The sequence below is a fragment of the Leuciscus leuciscus genome (assembly GCF_965113295.1).
Source record: "Leuciscus leuciscus genome assembly, chromosome: 11".
Classification (NCBI taxonomy): Eukaryota; Metazoa; Chordata; class Actinopteri; order Cypriniformes; family Leuciscidae; genus Leuciscus; species Leuciscus leuciscus.
This window is the reverse complement of record NC_138735.1, coordinates 34,153,770-34,175,271: the sequence shown is the minus strand read 5'-3', so window position 1 is coordinate 34,175,271 and position 21,502 is coordinate 34,153,770. Positions and strand designations below refer to the sequence as shown.

General features: G+C 43.3%; 1 protein-coding gene across 1 annotated transcript in view; it reads left to right on the top strand.

The window, feature by feature from the left end:
• lama1 (laminin, alpha 1) overlaps positions 1 to 21,502 on the top strand; it is a 78,213-nt gene that overhangs the window by 45,378 nt on the left and 11,333 nt on the right. The window contains 23 exon segments of the mRNA XM_082184632.1: positions 18 to 136; positions 2,311 to 2,397; positions 3,948 to 4,141; positions 6,299 to 6,441; positions 6,527 to 6,625; positions 6,713 to 6,824; positions 7,595 to 7,751; positions 8,396 to 8,606; positions 8,901 to 9,017; positions 11,319 to 11,482; positions 11,568 to 11,706; positions 12,395 to 12,491; positions 12,631 to 12,747; positions 13,061 to 13,243; positions 14,361 to 14,515; positions 15,666 to 15,809; positions 16,125 to 16,258; positions 16,394 to 16,541; positions 17,597 to 17,721; positions 17,809 to 17,959; positions 19,225 to 19,369; positions 19,904 to 20,045; positions 20,151 to 20,265. Of these exon segments, the coding sequence (XP_082040758.1) occupies positions 18 to 136; positions 2,311 to 2,397; positions 3,948 to 4,141; positions 6,299 to 6,441; positions 6,527 to 6,625; positions 6,713 to 6,824; positions 7,595 to 7,751; positions 8,396 to 8,606; positions 8,901 to 9,017; positions 11,319 to 11,482; positions 11,568 to 11,706; positions 12,395 to 12,491; positions 12,631 to 12,747; positions 13,061 to 13,243; positions 14,361 to 14,515; positions 15,666 to 15,809; positions 16,125 to 16,258; positions 16,394 to 16,541; positions 17,597 to 17,721; positions 17,809 to 17,959; positions 19,225 to 19,369; positions 19,904 to 20,045; positions 20,151 to 20,265 (3,198 nt within the window).

Sequence of the window (21,502 nt, the reverse complement as noted above, 5' to 3'; positions counted from 1 at the left end):
ATGAACCGTGTGTTCAGGGGTGCCAGCACAACACCGCAGGAGAGCACTGTCACCTGTGCGCCGCAGGGCATTATGGGAAGGTTCGGGGCTCGGTCAGCGACTGCTCGCTGTGTGCCTGTCCACTGCGGGGTCAAAGGTGAGGTCACATGACACTACGGCTGTGTGGAGGTCATGGGAAACCAGTGGTTCTCAAATGTTTTTCGTCACGGCCCCATTAAACCTTTAAAAACGTGCAATGAAAAACACCTGCAATAAGAGAGAATAATAATACAGAACTTTACTTTTAATTTAAAGGAGAACTCTGTAACTCTAGCGAACTCTAGTCACTTCTTCGCTGATTTTCCCTTTTGTTGTCGCATGTTTTCCCCACGAGCTCCCCCTACAGCTGTGGGGGGGCGTATATTTCACAACACAGTCGTAAAAAACTCACTTGCGGCGGCCTCCTCCCCCTCTCTACCGCTGCTCATGTGCGTTTGTTTTGATCGGAGCAAGCCAACTGTATCGTGTGGAGCTATGTCTACCGAGGTGGGTAATCTGGTAATACATCATACATGCGTGTGTGTTTATGTCGAATTGCCGTAAAGCAATTTGTGTTTCGCGCTCGTTCTCTTCTCGTTCTCGGTTCTCACGAGACTTCCAATTTCACTTTGCCGGGACGGCAGTGCGCAAGTTGCAAGGTTGGTTTTCCGCCTGGGAACGCTGGGGGGAGCTGGGAAAGTCACCAATATCACCAGAACAGGTTGTTTAACCATCCAAATGATTTCTAGACAGTTTTATTAAGTTAAAAAAGTTACCAAGTTCTCCTTTAAATACACAAAAACATGTAAACATTTCAGTGATGCTTTGATGAACAATATATAAAAGCGCAAATATACACTAGGTTTTGACAGCGCCTCACAAGCTCAGCTTCTGATTGGTCTTCTCACGGGGACACACACACACACACACACACATCAGCGGAGTCATCACATCAGTAACACACTTGTGATTCACTGAAGAGCTGCTTGTTCCAGCGGTGACAAGAAGAACGAGTCTGAAGAAGAACGATTCAGTGTGATTGCCATTCGATGGCGCTATATAAAGGAAGAGCGCTAACCGCTAGTCACGCAATTGAACGCAGTCGCAACCATAGACAGTATATAAAGGTTGCAACAGCGTTTTTTTCTTTTTCTGCTGATTTCTGCCCCACACTTTGAGAACCACTGTGTTAAACCATTAAGCTTTTATTTCGGCAGGTTGTCGGCTGCATGCGTGTGCTGATGTTTTGCGTGTGTTTAGCTTCAGCGTGATGTGTGTTTAGCTTCAGTGTGACGTGTGTGTTTAGCTTCAGCGTGACGTGTGTGTTTTGTGTGTGTTTAGCTTCAGCGTGACGTGTGTGTTTAGCTTCAGCGTGACGTGTGTGTTTTGTGTGTTTAGCTTCAGCGTGACGTGTGTGTTTTGCGTGTGTTTAGCTTCAGCGTGACGTGTGTGTTTAGCTTCAGCGTGACGTGTGTGTTATGCGTGTGTTTAGCTTCAGCGTGACGTGTGTTTTGCGTGTGTTTAGCTTCAGCGTGACGTGTGTGTTTAGCTTCAGCGTGACGTGTGTGTTTTGCGTGTTTAGCTTCAGCGTGACGTGTGTGTTTTGCGTGTTTAGCTTCAGCGTGACGTGTGTGTTTTGCGTGTTTAGCTTCAGCGTGACGTGTGTGTTTTGCGTGTTTAGCTTCAGCGTGACGTGTGTGTTTTGTGTGTTTAGCTTCAGCGTGATGTGTGTGTTGGGTGTGTTTAGCTTCAGCGTGACGTGTGTGTTTTGTGTTTAGCTTCAGCGTGACGTGTGTGTTTTGTGTTTAGCTTCAGCGTGACGTGTGTGTTTTGCGTGTGTTTAGCTTCAGCGTGACGTGTGTGTTTTGCGTGTTTAGCTTCAGCGTGACGTGTGTGTTTTGCGTGTTTAGCTTCAGCGTGACGTGTGTGTTTTGCGTGTGTTTAGCTTCAGCGTGACGTGTGTGTTTAGCTTCAGCGTGACGTGTGTGTTATGCGTGTGTTTAGCTTCAGCGTGACGTGTGTTTTGCGTGTGTTTAGCTTCAGCGTGACGTGTGTGTTTAGCTTCAGCGTGACGTGTGTGTTTTGCGTGTGTTTAGCTTCAGCGTGACGTGTGTGTTTTGCGTGTGTTTAGCTTCAGCGTGACGTGTGTGTTTTGTGTTTAGCTTCAGCGTGACGTGTGTGTTTTGTGTTTAGCTTCAGCGTGACGTGTGTGTTTTGCGTGTTTAGCTTCAGCGTGACGTGTGTGTTTTGTGTGTTTAGCTTCAGCGTGACGTGTGTGTTTTGTGTGTTTAGCTTCAGCGTGACGTGTGTGTTAGAGGGCGCTGGAGATTTCCGCTGCGACCACTGTGAGGAGGGATACGAGGGCCGCTACTGTGAGAGGTGAGGTCATGTGACGTTACGGCACACACACACACACACACAAACACTTGTACGCTAACGCTAGGGTTGGGAATCTTATCAATACCTCTGTGTGTATTTCAATTTGACTTTAAACCATTGAAGCGCGAGAGACTCTGTTTTCTGTTCTCATGTGTATCAGGATATTGGATCTGTGCAGCTCTTAAAGTGACAGCAGCCTAATATTCTTAATATAATTAATATTCCTGCTCTACAATAACAATAATCAAACAACAGAAGACAGAGAAAATTCACTCGTTCTTCACTGAATAACTTTTGTAACTATATTTATTAGGGATGCAACGGTACACGGTAAAATCCCGGACCGTTCGGTCAGTCCTGCACGGGACAATCTACTCTCGTGTCCCGCGGGACTTCGGTTTTGCCATTGAGTTCGCGCTGATCCTTTTAGTTTTTGCTTTAGGCGCCGTTCACATATCGCGCCTAAAAACGCGCAGAAAACGCTAGGCGCGCCGCGTTCTCCTTTTTCCAAAGCGCTTGGGCGGTTGCGCTCCGGAGGCGTCTGTCGTTGCTAAAGCAACCATCAGCTGCGCTCTGGTTGGTTCTTGTCACGTGACCTACGGTGCTCTTGCGGCATTCTGAAAAGTTGAGAATTTTCTCCACTGCTGGGGACATCGTTAGTGCCAACCGGTCTCGCCTTGCACCAGACAGTGTTGATAGACTCATCTTTTTGCACAAGAATCTCTCAATAGTGGATGAGTAAATAACATTGCACTTTGTATCCTGAATGCAGTATTTTTTTTATTATATTATTTTGCTCTGCTTTTTTTTTATTCAAAGCACAAGCTAATTTATGTTTGTTAAAGGTAAAAGTGCACTTTTTCTTTCACATTGATCACTTCATATACCAGTTATCAAGGTTTGGAATTGGGATCCACTTGAATATTTTGAAGTTTGTTTGTTTACATTTTGTATTTCATGTTAATTTATTCCATACATTGATGTTCTTCCTACTGTGATATTCTGTTTATGCTCATAAGAAAAATAAAACATATTTTTGGGATGAAATAGCCGTCTCTTTCTGCACAAAACATGTACCGAAACCGAACCAAGACCGTGGCCCAAAAACCGAGGTACGGATCGTACCGTGGGCTATCTGTACCGTTGCACCCCTAATATTTATAATGTATATTTTATTTATAAACTGCAGTCTTGTTGTACATTTGATTACAGTTTCTGAACCTGAAAATCTGAAAATCTTAAAACACTGTTTCTTTCAATCCTGTCTTTGTTTAGTTGCATCTATTTGCTTTATTTGTTATTTTTTCATTACTGAGTGTTTACTTGTCTTTCATAATGTTTAAAGTTTATATTAGTTGTTCTTCTATGGTATTTTTAAACCTCAGGCAAACACTCCTTGTGTAAGTGTTCTTTAGCCAGTTGATTTGTGTGCCTTTTTGGAATCGAAATTAGGAACTGAATTCAGAATCGGAATCGATAAGCAGTCGAAATCGGAATCGTTAAAACTCAAACGATCCCCAACCGTTGCTAACGCTCTCTCCGCGTCTCAGGTGTTCGGTAGGTTACCATGGCGACCCGTCGGAGCCGGGCGGCCGGTGTCAGGTGTGTCGGTGTAACGGGACCGGGTCGGTGCACGGTGTGTGTGACGGACGCACGGGCCGGTGCGAGTGCAAGCCAGGGGTCAGAGGTCATCTGTGTGACCAGTGTGAGGAGAGACACGTGCTGGTCAGCGAGCAGTGTGTGTGTAAGTCTGCGTTACTTCTACAGATGGTGTCAATGCAGCTTCACCGTGATAAACGGGAAAATAACCATGTCGAACTTTATCAATTATTCAATTCAGTTCAGAGTTGATTCAGTTCAGTGTTGATTCAGCTCCGTGTTGATTCAGATCAGTTCAGTGTTGATTCAGATCAGTTCAGTGTTGATTCAGCTCAGTTGAGTTCAGTGTTGATTCAGTTCAGTGTTGATTCAGATCAGTTCAGTGTTGATTCAGCTCAGTTGAGTTCAGTGTTGATTCAGTTCAGTGTTGATTCAGATCAGTTCAGTGTTGATTCAGCTCAGTGTTGATTCAGATCAGTTCAGTGTTGATTCAGCTCAGTTGAGTTCAGTGTTGATTCAGTTCAGTGTTGATTCAGCTCAGTTGAGTTCAGAGTTGATTCAGTTCAGTGTTGATTCAGCTCAGTTGAGTTCAGTGTTGATTCAGTTCAGTGTTGATTCAGCTCAGTGTTGATTCAGATCAGTTCAGTGTTGATTCAGCTCAGTGTTGATTCAGATCAGTTCAGTGTTGATTCAGCTCAGTTGAGTTCAGCGTTGATTCAGTTCAGTGTTGATTCAGCTCAGTTGAGTTCAGTGTTGATTCAGTTCAGTGTTGATTCAGCTCAGTGTTGATTCAGCTCAGTGTTGATTCAGATCAGTTCAGTGTTGATTCAGCTCAGTTGAGTTCAGTGTTGATTCAATTCAGTGTTGATTCAGATCAGTTCAGTGTTGATTCAGTTCAGTGTTGATTCAGCTCAGTGTTGATTCAGATCAGTTCAGTGTTGATTCAGCTCAGTTGAGTTCAGTGTTGATTCAGTTCAGTGTTGATTCAGATCAGTTGAGTTTAGCGTTGATTCAGTTCAGTGTTGATTCAGCTCAGTTGAGTTCAGCGTTGATTCAGTTCAGTGTTGATTCAGCTCAGTTGAGTTCAGTGTTGATTCAGTTCAGTGTTGATTCAGCTCAGTTGAGTTCAGTGTTGATTCAGTTCAGTGTTGATTCAGCTCAGTGTTGATTCAGATCAGTTCAGTGTTGATTCAGCTCAGTTGAGTTTAGCGTTGATTCAGCTCAGTGTTGATTCAGCTCAGTTGAGTTCAGCGTTGATTCAGTTCAGTGTTGATTCAGCTCAGTTGAGTTCAGTGTTGATTCAGTTCAGTGTTGATTCAGCTCAGTTGAGTTCAGTGTTGATTCAGTTCAGTGTTGATTCAGCTCAGTGTTGATTCAGATCAGTTCAGTGTTGATTCAGCTCAGTTGAGTTCAGTGTTGATTCAATTCAGTGTTGATTCAGATCAGTTCAGTGTTGATTCAGTTCAGTGTTGATTCAGCTCAGTGTTGATTCAGATCAGTTCAGTGTTGATTCAGCTCAGTTGAGTTCAGTGTTGATTCAGTTCAGTGTTGATTCAGATCAGTTCAGTAATGATTCAGTTCAGTGTTGATTCAGATCAGTTCAGTAATGATTCAGCTCAGTGTTGATTCAGCTCAGTTGAGTTCAGCGTTGATTCAGTTCAGTGTTGATTCAGCTCAGTTGAGTTCAGTGTTGATTCAGTTCAGTGTTGATTCAGCTCAGTTGAGTTCAGTGTTAATTCAGTTCAGTGTTGATTCAGCTCAGTGTTGATTCAGTTCAGTGTTGATTCAGCTCAGTGTTGATTCAGATCAGTTCAGTGTTGATTCAGCTCAGTGTTGATTCAGATCAGTTCAGTGTTGATTCAGCTCAGTGTTGATTCAGATCAGTTCAGTGTTGATTCAGCTCAGTGTTGATTCAGTTCAGTGTTGATTCAGCTCAGTGTTGATTCAGATCAGTTCAGTGTTGATTCAGTTCAGTGTTGATTCAGTTCAGTGTTGATTCAGCTCAGTGTTGATTCAGATCAGTTCAGTGTTGATTCAGCTCAGTGTTGATTCAGATCAGTTCAGTGTTGATTCAGCTCAGTGTTGATTCAGATCAGTTCAGTGTTGATTCAGCTCAGTTGAGTTCAGTGTTGATTCAGCTCAGCTCAGTTGAGTTCAGTCTTGATTCAGATCAGTTCAGTGTTGATTCAGCTCAGTGTTGATTCAGATCAGTTCAGTGTTGATTCAGCTCAGTTGAGTTCAGTGTTGAGTTGAGTGTGTATGTTGAGTGTGTCAGTGTGATGACCAGCTCGTGTCTCTTCAGCGTGTGATGACGGATGCACAGGACTGCTGTTGGACGATCTGGACTCTATAGATGGGTCAGTCGCGTCTCTAAACCTGTCGGGTGTCATCATCGCCCCCTACAGCCAGCTCATGACCCTCGAGAACCAGACCCGAGAGGTCAAGGTCAGTCACGTGACCCAGCCTGCATAAACCATCCCTCATGTAACACTGCATGCATGAATACTTCATATGTAAACCTCATTTCCAGAGTTTGATGTCGTGGGATCAGAGCCCAGATTATCACCTGACCGCAGGAGAGCGGAGCTTGAGACACCTGAGCGATGACATCACTGACCTGCAGCAACAGGTACGCTCGCATCCCTCCTCACGGTAACCATGGCGACGGGAGACTGATGCTGATGCTCAGTGTGTGTGTGTGTGTGTGTGTGTGCAGGTCCAGAGTGTGTTTGACGGCAGTGAAGCGGTGCTGCTGAACTCTGAGGAGAAGCTCACGCTGGGCGAACGGTTGCTGGAGCTCATCAGAAACACTCACTCTGCCGTCCACGGTAACCAAAGAAAGATGATCTCAGTTATTTTATTTTATTTTGTAGGGTAATGCACCTAAAACCAGGGTTATTATTACCTAAAATAAAACTATAATTTTTTTTTTATTTTTTTTTTAAATAAAGCAGAAATTATTTATTTATATATTTATTTATGATTTATTTATTTCTGTTTTATTTAAATTAATCTCAGAGCAATGCACCTAAAACCAGTATTGTTATAATTAACTAAAAGTATTTAAAGAAAACATTTTCATTAATTGAATTTAATCATATAAAATAAAACTTAACAAACTTTAAAAATGAAAATATAAAAATGAAAGTATATAATAATTCAAAATATTAATAAATATTATAATAGTACACAAATAATATTAGAATGGCAGATTCAATCCATCTAAATATGTAAATAAAAAACAGATCTATTTTAGATGCTCAGTTACTTGGTTGATAAGATCATGATTTGATTGGCTGTTGTGCTCACTGCTGCTGGTCTGTGATTGGCTGCTGTGCTCACCGCTGCTGGTCTGTGATTGGCTGCTGTGCTCACCGCTGCTGGTCTGTGATTGGCTGCTGTGCTCACCGCTGCTGGTCAGTGATTGGCTGCTGTGCTCACCGCTGCTGGTCTGTGATTGGCTGCTGTGCTCACCGCTGCTGGTCTGTGATTGGCTGCTGTGCTCATCGCTGCTGGTCTGTGATTGGCTGCTGTGCTCACCGCTGCTGCTCTGTGATTGGCTGCTGTGCTCACCGCTGCTGCTCTGTGATTGGTCCAGGCCTGACGGAGCAGGTTCATGCTGTGAACGTGACGACGGACGATGATCTTGATGAAGTGAACGATACGTTCCTGATGGAGGAGATGAACACGACGCTGGAGAAGATCAGGATCTTCAGTCTGACACACTGCAGTGCGACTGCGCTGCGCGAACTCAGGTACGACACACACACACACACACACACACTCGTCTGCGCACACACACGTACGTCTAACGTTCCCGTTACACTTTACAATCAGGTTCATTAGTTAACATTAGTTTACTAACATGAACTAACATGAGCAATACATTTGTTACATCAGCTTCTAATCTTTGTTAATGTTAAGCTGTTCATTGTTTGTTCATGTTAGCTCACAGTGCATTAACTAATGCTAACAAATACAACCTTTGATTTTGATAAAGTATTAGTAAATGTTGAAATGAATATTAACTAAGATTAATAAATGCTGTTCATTCTTAGTGCATGTTAACTAAGGTAGTAAACTAATGTTAACTAATGAACCTTATTGTACAGTGTTACGGGAACGTTTCTAATGTAGTGTTAAATTAATCTGCACAGATTGTAAATCCTGCCTCTTTGAATCTTTGAAAACTGAACATCTCATAATTATCAGTATAATAGGAAAAGTGGATTCTTTAAAGAAACGGACTACTTTCTAACTAATGAGAGCATGTTGACATGCAGTTCAAAGTTACTTATAGTCAACAGAATGTTCCAAAGGGACCATCAGAATAAAGTGTTACCGTAAGTGTTTGTAAAGTAGTGTGTGTGTGTGTGTGTGTGTGTGTGTGTGTGTTCAGCTCTGCAGTGTCTGTTCTGCGGAGGGTTCAGGAGGAGATTAAGCATCCGCTCGGACAGAACCAGTTCAGACTGGAGAACGTCTCCTCGACACTCAGAAGATTCGAGCATCAGATCCTGCAGATCCAGGAGATCATAAACACGAGCGAGAGCCTCACTAACCAGAGCCGACGCTTGACGGAGGAGATCATGATCAGCCGGAGTCAGCTCACGGTGAGTCTCCAGCAGAAACACACACAATCATCTCTCCTGCTCACCAGGGCTGCCTTTATATGATCAGATATACTGTTAAAACAGTGAAATATTATTATAATGTAAATCCTCTGTTTTCTATGTGAATATATAGTAAAGTGTAATTTATTCCTGTGATTAAAGCTGAATGTTCAGCATCATTACTCCAGTCTTCAGTGTCACACTTTACTTTATATTCACATAGAAAACGTGCAATAATATTAGTTTTGATCAAATTGATGAGCAGAGAGACATTAAAAAAATCTCTTTCTCCAGATCTCCAGCAACAATGTCAACAATCTGAACCAGGAAGTAGAAACACAAGTACAGGAAGCTCAAGACCTGCTGACTGATGCCCTCAAAATAGCAGAAAACATGGACAACGGGACGGATGTAAGTGACGTTTCTATACCTCATGATTATGACACACATACGGCACGGTGAATGTGATTATGACACACATACGGCACGGTGAATGTGATTATAACACACATACGGCACGGTGAATGTGATTATGACACACATACGGCACGGTGAATGTGATTATGACACACATACGGCACGGTGAATGTGATTATGACACACATACGGCACGGTGAATGTGATTATGACACACCACATACGGAACGGTGAATGTGATTATGACACACATACGGCACGGTGAATGTGATTATGACACACATACGGCACGGTGAATGTGATTATGACACACATACGGAACGGTGAATGTGATTATGACACACCACATACGGAACGGTGAATGTGATTATGACACACATACGGCACGGTGAATGTGATTATGACACACATACGGCACGGTGAATGTGATTATGACACACATACGGAACGGTGAATGTGATTATGACACACCACATACGGAACGGTGAATGTGATTATGACACACATACGGCACGGTGAATGTGATTATGACACACATACGGAACGGTGAATGTGATTATGACACACATACGGAACGGTGAATGTGATTATGACACACATACGGCACGGTGAATGTGATTATGACACACATACGGAACGGTGAATGTGATTATGACACACATACGGCACGGTGAATGTGATTATGACACACATACGGAACGGTGAATGTGATTATGACACACATACGGAACGGTGAATGTGATTATGACACACATACGGCACGGTGAATGTGATTATGACACACCACATACGGAACGGTGAATGTGATTATGACACACATACGGAACGGTGAATGTGATTATGACACACATACGGCACGGTGAATGTGATTATGACACACCACATACGGAACGGTGAATGTGATTATGACACACCACATACGGCACGGTGAATGTGATTATGACACACATACGGCACGGTGAATGTGATTATGACACACATACGGAACGGTGAATGTGATTATGACACACATACGGCACGGTGAATGTGATTATGACACACATACGGCACGGTGAATGTGATTATGACACACATACGGAACGGTGAATGTGATTATGACACACATACGGCACGGTGAATGTGATTATGACACACCACATACGGAACGGTGAATGTGATTATGACACACCACATACGGAACGGTGAATGTGATTATAACACGTATAAGGCACGGTGAATGTGATTATGACACACATACGGCACGGTGAATGTGATTATGACACACATACGGCACGGTGAATGTGATTATGACACACCACATACGGCACGGTGAATGTGATTATGACACACATACGGAACGGTGAATGTGATTATGACACACATACGGCACGGTGAATGTGATTATGACACACATACGGCACGGTGAATGTGATTATGACACACCACATACGGCACGGTGAATGTGATTATGACACACATACGGCACGGTGAATGTGATTATGACACACATACGGAACGGTGAATGTGATTATGACACACATACGGCACGGTGAATGTGATTATGACACACATACGGCACGGTGAATGTGATTATGACACACATACGGCACGGTGAATGTGATTATGACACACATACGGAACGGTGAATGTGATTATGACACACCACATACGGAACGGTGAATGTGATTATGACACACATACGGCACGGTGAATGTGATTATGACACACATACGGCACGGTGAATGTGATTATGACACACATACGGCACGGTGAATGTGATTATGACACACATACGGCACGGTGAATGTGATTATGACACACATACGGAACGGTGAATGTGATTATGACACACCACATACGCGGCACGGTGAATGTGATTATGACACACATACGGCACGGTGAATGTGATTATGACACACATACGGCACGGTGAATGTGATTATGACACACATACGGCACGGTGAATGTGATTATGACACACATACGGAACGGTGAATGTGATTATGACACACCACATACGGAACGGTGAATGTGATTATGACACACATACGGCACGGTGAATGTGATTATGACACACATACGGCACGGTGAATGTGATTATGACACACCACATACGGAACGGTGAATGTGATTATGACACACATACGGCACGGTGAATGTGATTATGACACACATACGGCACGGTGAATGTGATTATGACACACATACGGCACGGTGAATGTGATTATGACACACCACATACGGAACGGTGAATGTGATTATGACACACATACGGCACGGTGAATGTGATCTCAGATGATGCGTTTGTCGTTCCAGACTCTGGATGAGATGAAGAACCATCTGGAAGGCTGGAGTGTGAATCTCAGGAAGCATGTGGACACTTTAGTGATGGATTTGACCAAAAGAGATGCCCTACAGCTGGTGTACCGGGCTGAGGATCACGCGCAAGCCCTCAGCAAACAGGCACAAGCCCTTAACAGGTGCGTCACACTAAAAATCCCACAGAACGTATCATATATATTGTTGGTATTGTAAATAACTCGATATCTTTCTTTTTGCGGTCAGTTCTCTATCCGAGGTCAGATCTGAATCAGTAAACGCGACCAGCGTCAGTCAGACCAACAGCAACATCAGAGAGAATATTCAGATGGCGGGAGATCTGGCCCACGCCGCCAATCACAGCGCAAGCTCCGCCCTCAATCTGGTACGTCCACCAATCAAAGCGTACAGGGAGGTTTCACAAATTAGCTAATAATTAATGAAATCGGATGTAACAGTAAAATAAAAAAATAAAAATTTTAGCCTGGATACATTATTTTAATCAAAATAAAACACTAAAAAAGTTTTTTTTTTATTAAATTTTTTTTATATTTAATTTTTTTTTTTTTTTTTTTTTTTTTATTGTGAAGAGTAATGCACATAAAACCAGGGTTATTATTATCTAAAACTATTAAACGTTTTTATTGAAATTATTTATATTTATATTTATTTATGATTTATTTATTTATATATACTTTTATATTAATCTCAGAGTAATTCACCTAAAACCAGGGTTGTTGTTTAAAACTAAATCTACTTTCATTCATTTAAATATATTATAATATTATATAATATAATAAATAATAAAATTTTGGCCTGTATACATTATTTGAATAAAAAAAAACACTAAAAAAAGATTATATATTTTATCTGTTCGCTTGCATGTCATGTTTCCACAAAAATGCTAATTTGTTGTTAAATTATTAAAATATTTACTTAAAATGGTGAATATTTTACGTCCAAGTGATTCGAGTGGGAAAAAGGTTTGGGAATCGCTGCTATACATCATCAAAAGTTGTTGAAAATGCAGAATGATATAATAACGTGATGCTGATTGGCCTGTTTCCTGCAAGACGTGGGAGCAGTCGCTCACTGCACAGGGGACGAGGGCGCTTCAGGCGGGCGAGGAGGTTCTGGACGCCAGCGGAGCCCTAGACACACTCACTGCAGGTGAAACACACTCACGGTTTAGCTAACGCTGAGAAGTAATGACTGTAGACGTGAAGGAATGACTGAAGTGTAAAGCTGTCGACTCACACACTGATGTATTGGTGTTTCATGTGTGTGTGTGTGTGTGTGTGTGTTCCAGGGCTGGTGTTTAACGTCACTGAAGTAACTCGCAGGTTGAGTCGAGTTAGAGCGAATGTTCAGAACTTCACTCATCTGCTCCCAGAAGCCCTCAGTGTCCTGAGAAACCTGCCGAACGGTACGTGACACAGATCAGTGCATGTGTGTGTGTGTGTGTGTGTGTGTGTGTGTGTGTGTGTGTGTGTGTGTAATCCAGCTGACAAAAATGCACCATGAGAACAGTTACTTTTCACAACAAATGTTACTTTTAAACAAGTGGTAACATTTAAAAAATGTTCCATGAATGATGTATAAATAATGTTTTGAGAACTGTTTTATTTATATATAGAATAAACATTTTATTAACGTGGAAGAGTGTTTGTCCATAACTCTGAGAGGATCTTCCAGAAGGTTCCCTGTTCTGTGGTAGATCAGATGTTTCTCTCTCTCAGGCAGCAGAGATGAGATCCTCGAGGCGAAGCAACAGGCAGAGGCAGTGAACGCCACTCTACAGAGAGCGCTGGAGCGTCTGGAGGATTACCGTGTGAAGCTGGACGAGTCGTTCTCTGCGGTCGAGTCCGTGAACAGCAGCAGCAGGAGCAACATCCAGCTCATCAGAGACTCACAGGAGACCGGTGAGAGATCCAGTGTGTGTGTGTGTGTGTGTGTGTGTGTGTGTGTGTGTGTGTGTGTGTGTGTCAGCTCATCAGATGGCGCTTTTCCACTGCATGGTACGGTACGGCTCGGTTCGGTACGGCACGCTTTGGCGCTTTTCCACTGCATGGTACGGTACGGCTCGGTTCAGTACGGCTCACTTATGGCGCATTTCCACTGCATGGTACGGTACGGTACGGCTCGCTTCGGCTCGCTTTAAATGGTACCACCTCTGTTGAGGTTCCAAGCGTACCGTACCGATACTAAAATGTGACGTGCAAACACTGCAGATCACTGATTGGTCAGACAGAATCATCACTACCAGCGTCATTGTATTTACAACACGAGACACTAAACCCACTAGATTTAAATAGCCAGTAGACAACAGCCAACACAGCGCCTGTTTTAAAAGTATTTGCTTCAAAAATGCTTTAAAAAAAAGAAATGGCTGAATCGTGGTCAGTGGACGAGGTGCAGACGTTCCTCTCGTTGGTTGCAGAGGAGCGGATGGGGAAACACGGAATGAAAAATTCGTATTTAATATGATGATGTCATGGCAGTAGAGACGGCAACTATATAACGATCAGTCCCACCCACTTTGAAGCGGTACTAACTGCAGTGGAAAAGCAACCGAGCTAAAGCGAACCGAACCGTGCCGTACCGAGCCGAGTCGTACCACGCAGTGGAAAAGCGAAGCGAGCCGAACCGTTCCGTGCCGAGTCGAACCGTACCGAGCCGAACCGAGCCGTACCATGCAGTGGAAAAGCGCCAAGAGACTCACAGGAGACCGGTGAGAGATCCAGTCAGAGCACCTCATGAGGGTCTCACGTGTGTGTGTGTGTGTGTGTGTGTGTGTGTGTGTGTGTGTGTGTGTGTGTGTGTGTGTGTGTGTGTGTGTGTGTGTGTTTGTGTGTGTGTGTGTGTGTGAGAAACATTCCATTGGATCATTCTTCAAACATTATGGGAATGTTACTTTTGAATGTTCTCTAAATATTCTGAATGATGTATAAATATAAATAACATAAGATATAAATAAATAACATAAATGTATATGTATAAATAACATTAAATGACGCGCGTCTCTCTTCTCGCCCTCAGCCAGCGCCGCCTCATCCCGCCTGGACGAGGCTCACCTGAAGGCGGAGCGGCTGTTCGAGCGGCTGAAGCCTCTGCAGACTCTGGGAGAAACCCTGAGCAGAAACCTGTCGGACATCAGAGAACTCATCAATCAGGCCCGCAAACAGGCGGCTTCGGTGAGTCTCGCGTCATGTGACCTCTCACGCTCACACACACTCACTCTCACTCACACTCACTCTCACGCTCACACACACTCACTCTCACACTCACACTCACTCTCACGCTCACACACACTCACTCTCACACTCACACTCACTCTCACACTCACTCTCACACTCACACTCACTCTCACACTCACTCTCACACTCACTCTCACACTCACTCTCACTCTCACACTCACTCTCACACTCAGTCACACTCACTCTCACTCACACTCACTCTCACACTCACTCTCACACTCACTCACACTCACTCTCACACTCCCATCACACTCACACACACACACACACTCACTCTCACACTCACTCTCACACTCACACTCACTCACACTCACACTCAGTCACACTCACACTCACTCTCACTCACTCTCACACTCACACTCATATACACTCACACTCCCATCACACTCACACACACACTCACGCTCACACTCACACACACACTCACGCTCACACTCACACTCCCATCACGCTCACGCTCTCTCACACACACACACACACACACACACACACACACACACACACACACACACACACACACACACTCCCATCACGCTCACATTCACACACACACACACACACACACACTCCCATCACGCTCACATTCACACACACACACACACACACACACACACCCATCTTGTCACATTCACACACACACTCACACTCCCATCATGCTCACACTCACAAACACACTCACGCTCACACTCACATCACGCTCACACTCACACTCACGCTCACACTCACACAGACTCACACTCACACTCCCATCACACTCACACTCACACTCCCATCACACACACTCACACTCCCATCATGCTCACACTCACAAACACACTCACGCTCACACTCACATCACGCTCACACTCACACTCACGCTCACACTCACACAGACTCACACTCACACTCCCATCACACACACACACACACTCACAAACACATCACGCTCCCATCACACTCACACACACACTCACACTCCCATCTCACACACACACACACACTCACACTCCCATCACACACACACACACACTCACACACAGAGTCACACTCATATACACTCACACACACTCCTCACAAACACATCACGCTGACGCTCTGATGTTTGCAGATTAAAGTGGCGGTGTCGGCCGAGCGGGGGTGTGTGAGAGCGTACAGACCTGAGGTGACGTCCAGCAACTTCAACACACTCACGCTGACCATGAAGACCTCAGAGCCGGATAACCTGCTCTTCTACATGGGCGGCGGCGCCGGCGTACGTCACCCGCTACACACACACCTTTCTGATTTGAATCTAATATTTATTTTTGTGGATTATCTTGGTTTTATTTCAGTAAAAAAGTTTTTTAAGTTTTAGTTAATGGATAATAACCCGGCTGACTTTTGATCTCTGTGTATTTATTACTTTTGCACAACATTTGCATGATTTGTTACTTTAAGCGGCCCATCAAAGACAAAACACTTATTTATGGCTGACAACATTTATGGTTTCAGAGTTATTAATGCATGCAGTATGTTTGTATGAATATGTCAATGTTTAAAGTCTCATCAGTGTTTAAATCCCCATCAGGAGGATTTTATGGCTTTGGAAATGCGTCATGGGAAGGTGTCTTTCCTCTGGGACACTGGCTCAGGACACACCAGACTGGAGTATCCCGGCGTTCACATCAACAACGACAAGTGGCACCGGATCAATGCGACGCGGTGTGTGTGTGACTCTCAGCGCTGATGTCAGGTGTTTTAGCTCTTCCTTTGAGTGAGGAACACTGATGTGTGTGTGTGTGTGTGTGTGTGTGTGTGTGTGTGTGTGTGTGTGTGTGTGTGTGTGTGTGGATGCAGGTTCGGGAGACACGGGACCCTCAGCGTCCAGCAGACGGACTCGGATCCGCTTCCCGCAGTGAAGATCTCAGCGTCCAGTTCCTCCACCGTCATGGACGTCAGCGGATCCACACGGGTGTTTGTCGGGGGACTCGGTGCTCAGGTCAAGGTGAGACGCTTCACACACACACACACACACGGATGTCAGTGGATCCACACGGGTGTTCGTCGGCATCATCATCATCAGAGTCCAGATCAAAACTGATCATTTCAGACTGAGGCTCAGATTGAGGGATGAACTGATCATTTTTAACACACACACATACACACACACACATGCATACTTACACACACACACACTCACACACACACACACACACACACACACACATATACACACACAGGCTTTTATGTGATTTAATGTTTGTTGCTGTACTGGTTTTATTGTTTAACGTCATCGCTTTTATGGATTTTGTAAAGTGTCCTTAAGTGCCATGAAAGGCGCCTATAAATAAAATGTATAATAATAATAAAATAACACACTCACACATATACACACACACACTCACACATATACACACATATACACACACACTCACACATATACACACATATACACACACTCACATTCACTCACACATATACACATATACACACACTCACATTCACTCACACATACACACACACACACACTCACACACACACACACACTCACACACACACACTCACTCCTACACTCACACTCGACACACTGTCGCCTTTTTTCCACCTTTGTTGCCATTGGCTTGGCTTGCTTAGTTGGGGACATTCAATTTAACATTTAATTTAATAATTTAATATTCAACAATATTATTGATCTCCTGCACTGACATTATTATACAAGAACTGAACTGAGCTGGACGATGACATCACGGTTTACTCCAGAGCGGCTATATATATATATAAATTAACTAAATTAATAAATACTAAATTTTAAAACAAAAATGAACCATCACTGAACTTCCTTAAGCTGGACTGTGACGCTATTCTCTTCTAGACATTCTCTTCTGTGTTGCATTATTCTCCTGTTATCTCTGTAAAGCTGTGTTGTAAAAAGCGCTATATATAAATAAACGTGACTTGACACACATATTTATGATTTGTTTTGTAACTACTATAGGTGAACCTCACTGAACATTAAAATAACACCTTTATGACCCCATTAACATGTGTTGTGTTTCCCAGAAACCCCCAGCGGTGAGAACGACCCAGTTCAGAGGCTGCATGGGCGAAGCGTCGCTCAACGAGAACAACATCGGCTTGTGGAACTACGCGGAGAGACAGGGCGAGTGTGGCGGCTGCTTCATGAGGTGAAACACACACACACACTCACACACACACACACACACACACACTCTTTACCAGCGGCTGAACTCTGAACTCGTTCCCTGTTCCAGTCCCCGCACTGAAGACACTTCGTTCCACTTCGACGGCAGTGGGTTCTCTGTGGTCCAGAAGTCTCTCCGCTCCATGTCCACCAGCGTCGTCATGTTCTTCAGAACGCTTTCTCCCAACGGCCTGATGCTGTATCTGGCCTCCAACGGCACGGTACGTTCCCCTCTCCAGTGTGGGGGAAAGAGTTACTTGGAAAAGTAATGCGTTACAAACAAAAAAGTTCTATTTTTGGGCAAATGTAAAGACCCTTTCACACCAAAAGTGAAATAATAATCCTCAGGTTGAAGGAAATGCAGATTGACTGTACAGTAAAGGTGGATTACAGTAGAGTACAGCTCAAGCAAACCGTCCAGCTGATATTCAGGATAACGGAAGATGCAGGAGAAACAAGTTTAACACTTTACCAGTAAAAACTTTTTGCTTATGGTTTACCTGAATCATCGAAGGTCAGAAGCGAGTACATAGGTCGATAAAGTGAGATTAAATGCATACAAATTTATGTTTTAACATATTTAGTCATTGGAGGTTTGCATAGTATTCTGATTCTGCATTTCACAGATTTTAGTCATTTTGAGGAATATTGAATCTTCACACACACACACACACACACACACACACACACACACACACACACACACACACACAACGCCTCTGCACTTCGATTTGTCTCAACATGAGGACAGGAGAGCGGTCAGTCAATAAATGGGAAAACAAAGTAACTTGCGTTACTTATTTGAAAAACTAACTCAGATATTTTGTTGTAAATTTTAAAAGTAATGCGTTACTTTACTAGTTACTTGAAAAAGTAATCTGATTACGTAACTCAAGTTACTTGTAATAAGTTACACACAACACTGCCCGTCTCTCTCTTTAATCCAACACTGAGTGAGTTAAACTGCAGTTCATCCACTGGCCACTAGAGGCCGGCTGCAGAAGAGAGTCAGTCCCATAGACACACATGTTAACTTGCAGTTCATCCACTGGCCACTAGAGGCCGGCTGCAGAAGAGACTCAGTCCCATAGACACGCATGTTAACTTGCAGTTCATCCACTGGCCACTAGAGGCCGGCTGCAGAAGAGACTCAGTCCCATAGACACGCATGTTAAACTGCCCAACTTTACAGCAGAAACACACATGTTTACAGTCTGGTGCAAAAAGTGGTGTTGGTCTATAAAGCTAATGTTGCCCTTCATGACGACTGTGAGGCGGGTGAATATTTTTATAACTCATCCGTTTAAATTATATTAAGTCTTAAAGTTCTGCATAATTAAGGGTGTGGCCACTTGAGTGACAGGTGGATTGCCGCTGATGTCACTGCTAGCCGTTTTTCTGCTAGTGTTAGCGTCACGTCACCTCAGCTAATCCGCCTCGCTGCACAATTTCGTTTATCCCTCACGTTTGTCCTCTGTGCTTGTAGAGAGACTTTCTGTCCGTCGAGCTGGTGGAAGGGAAGGTTCACCTGACCTTTGAACTGGGCTCAGGCGCACTCACCATGACCTCGAACAGAACATACAACACCGGATCCTGGTACAGAATCGCCCTGCAGAGGAACAAGCGCAAAGGTGCCGTTTTATTCTCCATTCTTATTGATTAGTTGTTGAACCCTCATCCTTCCCACGGGTCATTTTGACTCTAAAAATATTTTATTTAGTGTTCATCAGAGGGTCCAAGACCTCAGGACTTTTGCCGTACTTGAACCATGAATACACAGACAATTTTTTTTATAAATTAACATTATCATGTTATAATATTTTATTTCCACAAGAGGTCGGCAAAGACACCCAATGTAAGATATTTAGAGCTGAATTAAAAGAGTTATGCATGAAATTGTGAGTTATTTTGAATTTGTTGAAAGAATGTGAGGAATGTGCTTAAATTACTATTTATTTATTATTTATTGATCAAATCTAGTAATTTAAAGGTAAATAAAATCACAAAATATCTCCAAAAAAATTGCATAAAAAAATAGAAAAAATATGATCAAACTGTAATAAAATAAGCTTTCTGAAAAAAAGTATAATTTTAGGGCTTGGGGTTGTTTTGACCCGTGAGGAAGGATGAGGGTTAACATGAGACAACGTCTGCTCTGTCCGCAGGGCATTTATCGGTGATGGCCGCTGATAACCCGTCCGAGAGAGAGGTCATGGAGGCGGAGTCACCGGGCTCGGCCTCTGACCTCAATCGCTCTGACCTCGACCCCATCTACATCGGTGGATTACCAGCCTCTCGACCAATCAGGTGAGACCAGCCTCTCAAGACATGCTGGAGTTGCATCGTGTGTTTAAATGTTTAAAATAATTCCTTTTTTGTCTTTAAATGCAACTCTTCTTTGGCTCTTCGCAGGAGGCAGGTTGTCGCTCGCTCTTTTGTCGGGTGTATGAAGAACGTTGAAATCGCTCGTACAAACTTCGACCTGCTCAGAGAGGCGTACGGAGTGAAGAAAGGCTGCGTCCTCAAGGTACAGTTATTATAGTCAAAACTATTAAAAACATTTTCTTTTGTTTTTTCAATGTTAAGTGAAATTTATTTTATTACAGCTAGTTGCCAAAGCAACTTGACTTGAACTAAAATAACGAAAAACTAAAATTGAAATAAATAATAAAAACTAGTTAAAGTTATAAAAAATATATAGACATATTTGGGATGGGATGGGATCTGTATCGGAGTTTGGATTTTTAACAACATCCCAATAGTAACCAGCCCAAACAAACAACACTCATTTACAAAAAACTTTTTTTGCAATGAACAAATCAAACAAAAGTAATTGAAATCACTCATCACAACAAATGTTTCAAGTGGTTTCCCCAAATTTAACTGAAAATTTAACTTTTTATGACTTCTGCAGTTTCAAAATTAATCACCCCCCTGATAGAATCTCTCACAACAACACAGATCTGCAAAAAAAAATTTGTCTCAAGCACACGTGATGCAACTAATCAAGGGCTTCACTAGTTGCACCAGGTGTGCTTGAGCTAGAACACACAACATATCTGAACTGGCGAGGTTTGTTGAGTGTCACGTTTGACTGCAAGTTAGAAATATGGCTAAAGAATGGTCCAAAAAGTTAAGAGAAGGTTTCATCACCCTTCACAAACAAGGAGCAGGATATAAAAAGCACTAAATGTTGCTAGAGACACTGTTGGAAGCATAGTTTGCAAGTTTAAAGTTAAAAGAACAGTGTTTAGACTCCCTGGACGGGCAGAAACCCTGGAGTGACTGCAGAAGACCAGCAGCAAGACTTAGTGGAAACAGACTCTGGGGTTTCAGCTGAACAGGAAAGCTCGTACTAAACGTATGCCAGAGCTCAAGGAATAAACCCAAAGCACAAGAAAAGTGCTCAAAATCATATAAATAAGCCCCAGATGTTTTGGGATTCTTGTCTGTGGAGCGATGGAACAAAACTGGAACTTTTCGGCCCTCTGGATCAGCGGTGTGTCTGGAGGAGGAAGAATGAAGCATAAGCTGTGAAGAACTCTGTCTACAGTTCAGCATGAGGAGCTCGTGATGCTCTCGGCTGATGTATATCCTCCGGCTCTGGAATCCTGCAGCGTGGGTAAGGAGAGAGGGAGTCACTGAAGTATCAGGAGATCCTGGGAGAGAACATCATGCCGTCAGTGAGGACTGTCCTTCAACAGGACAATGATCCCAAGCATTCCTCAGATTCCACCCAGGATTGGTTGCAGAAGAAGTCCTGT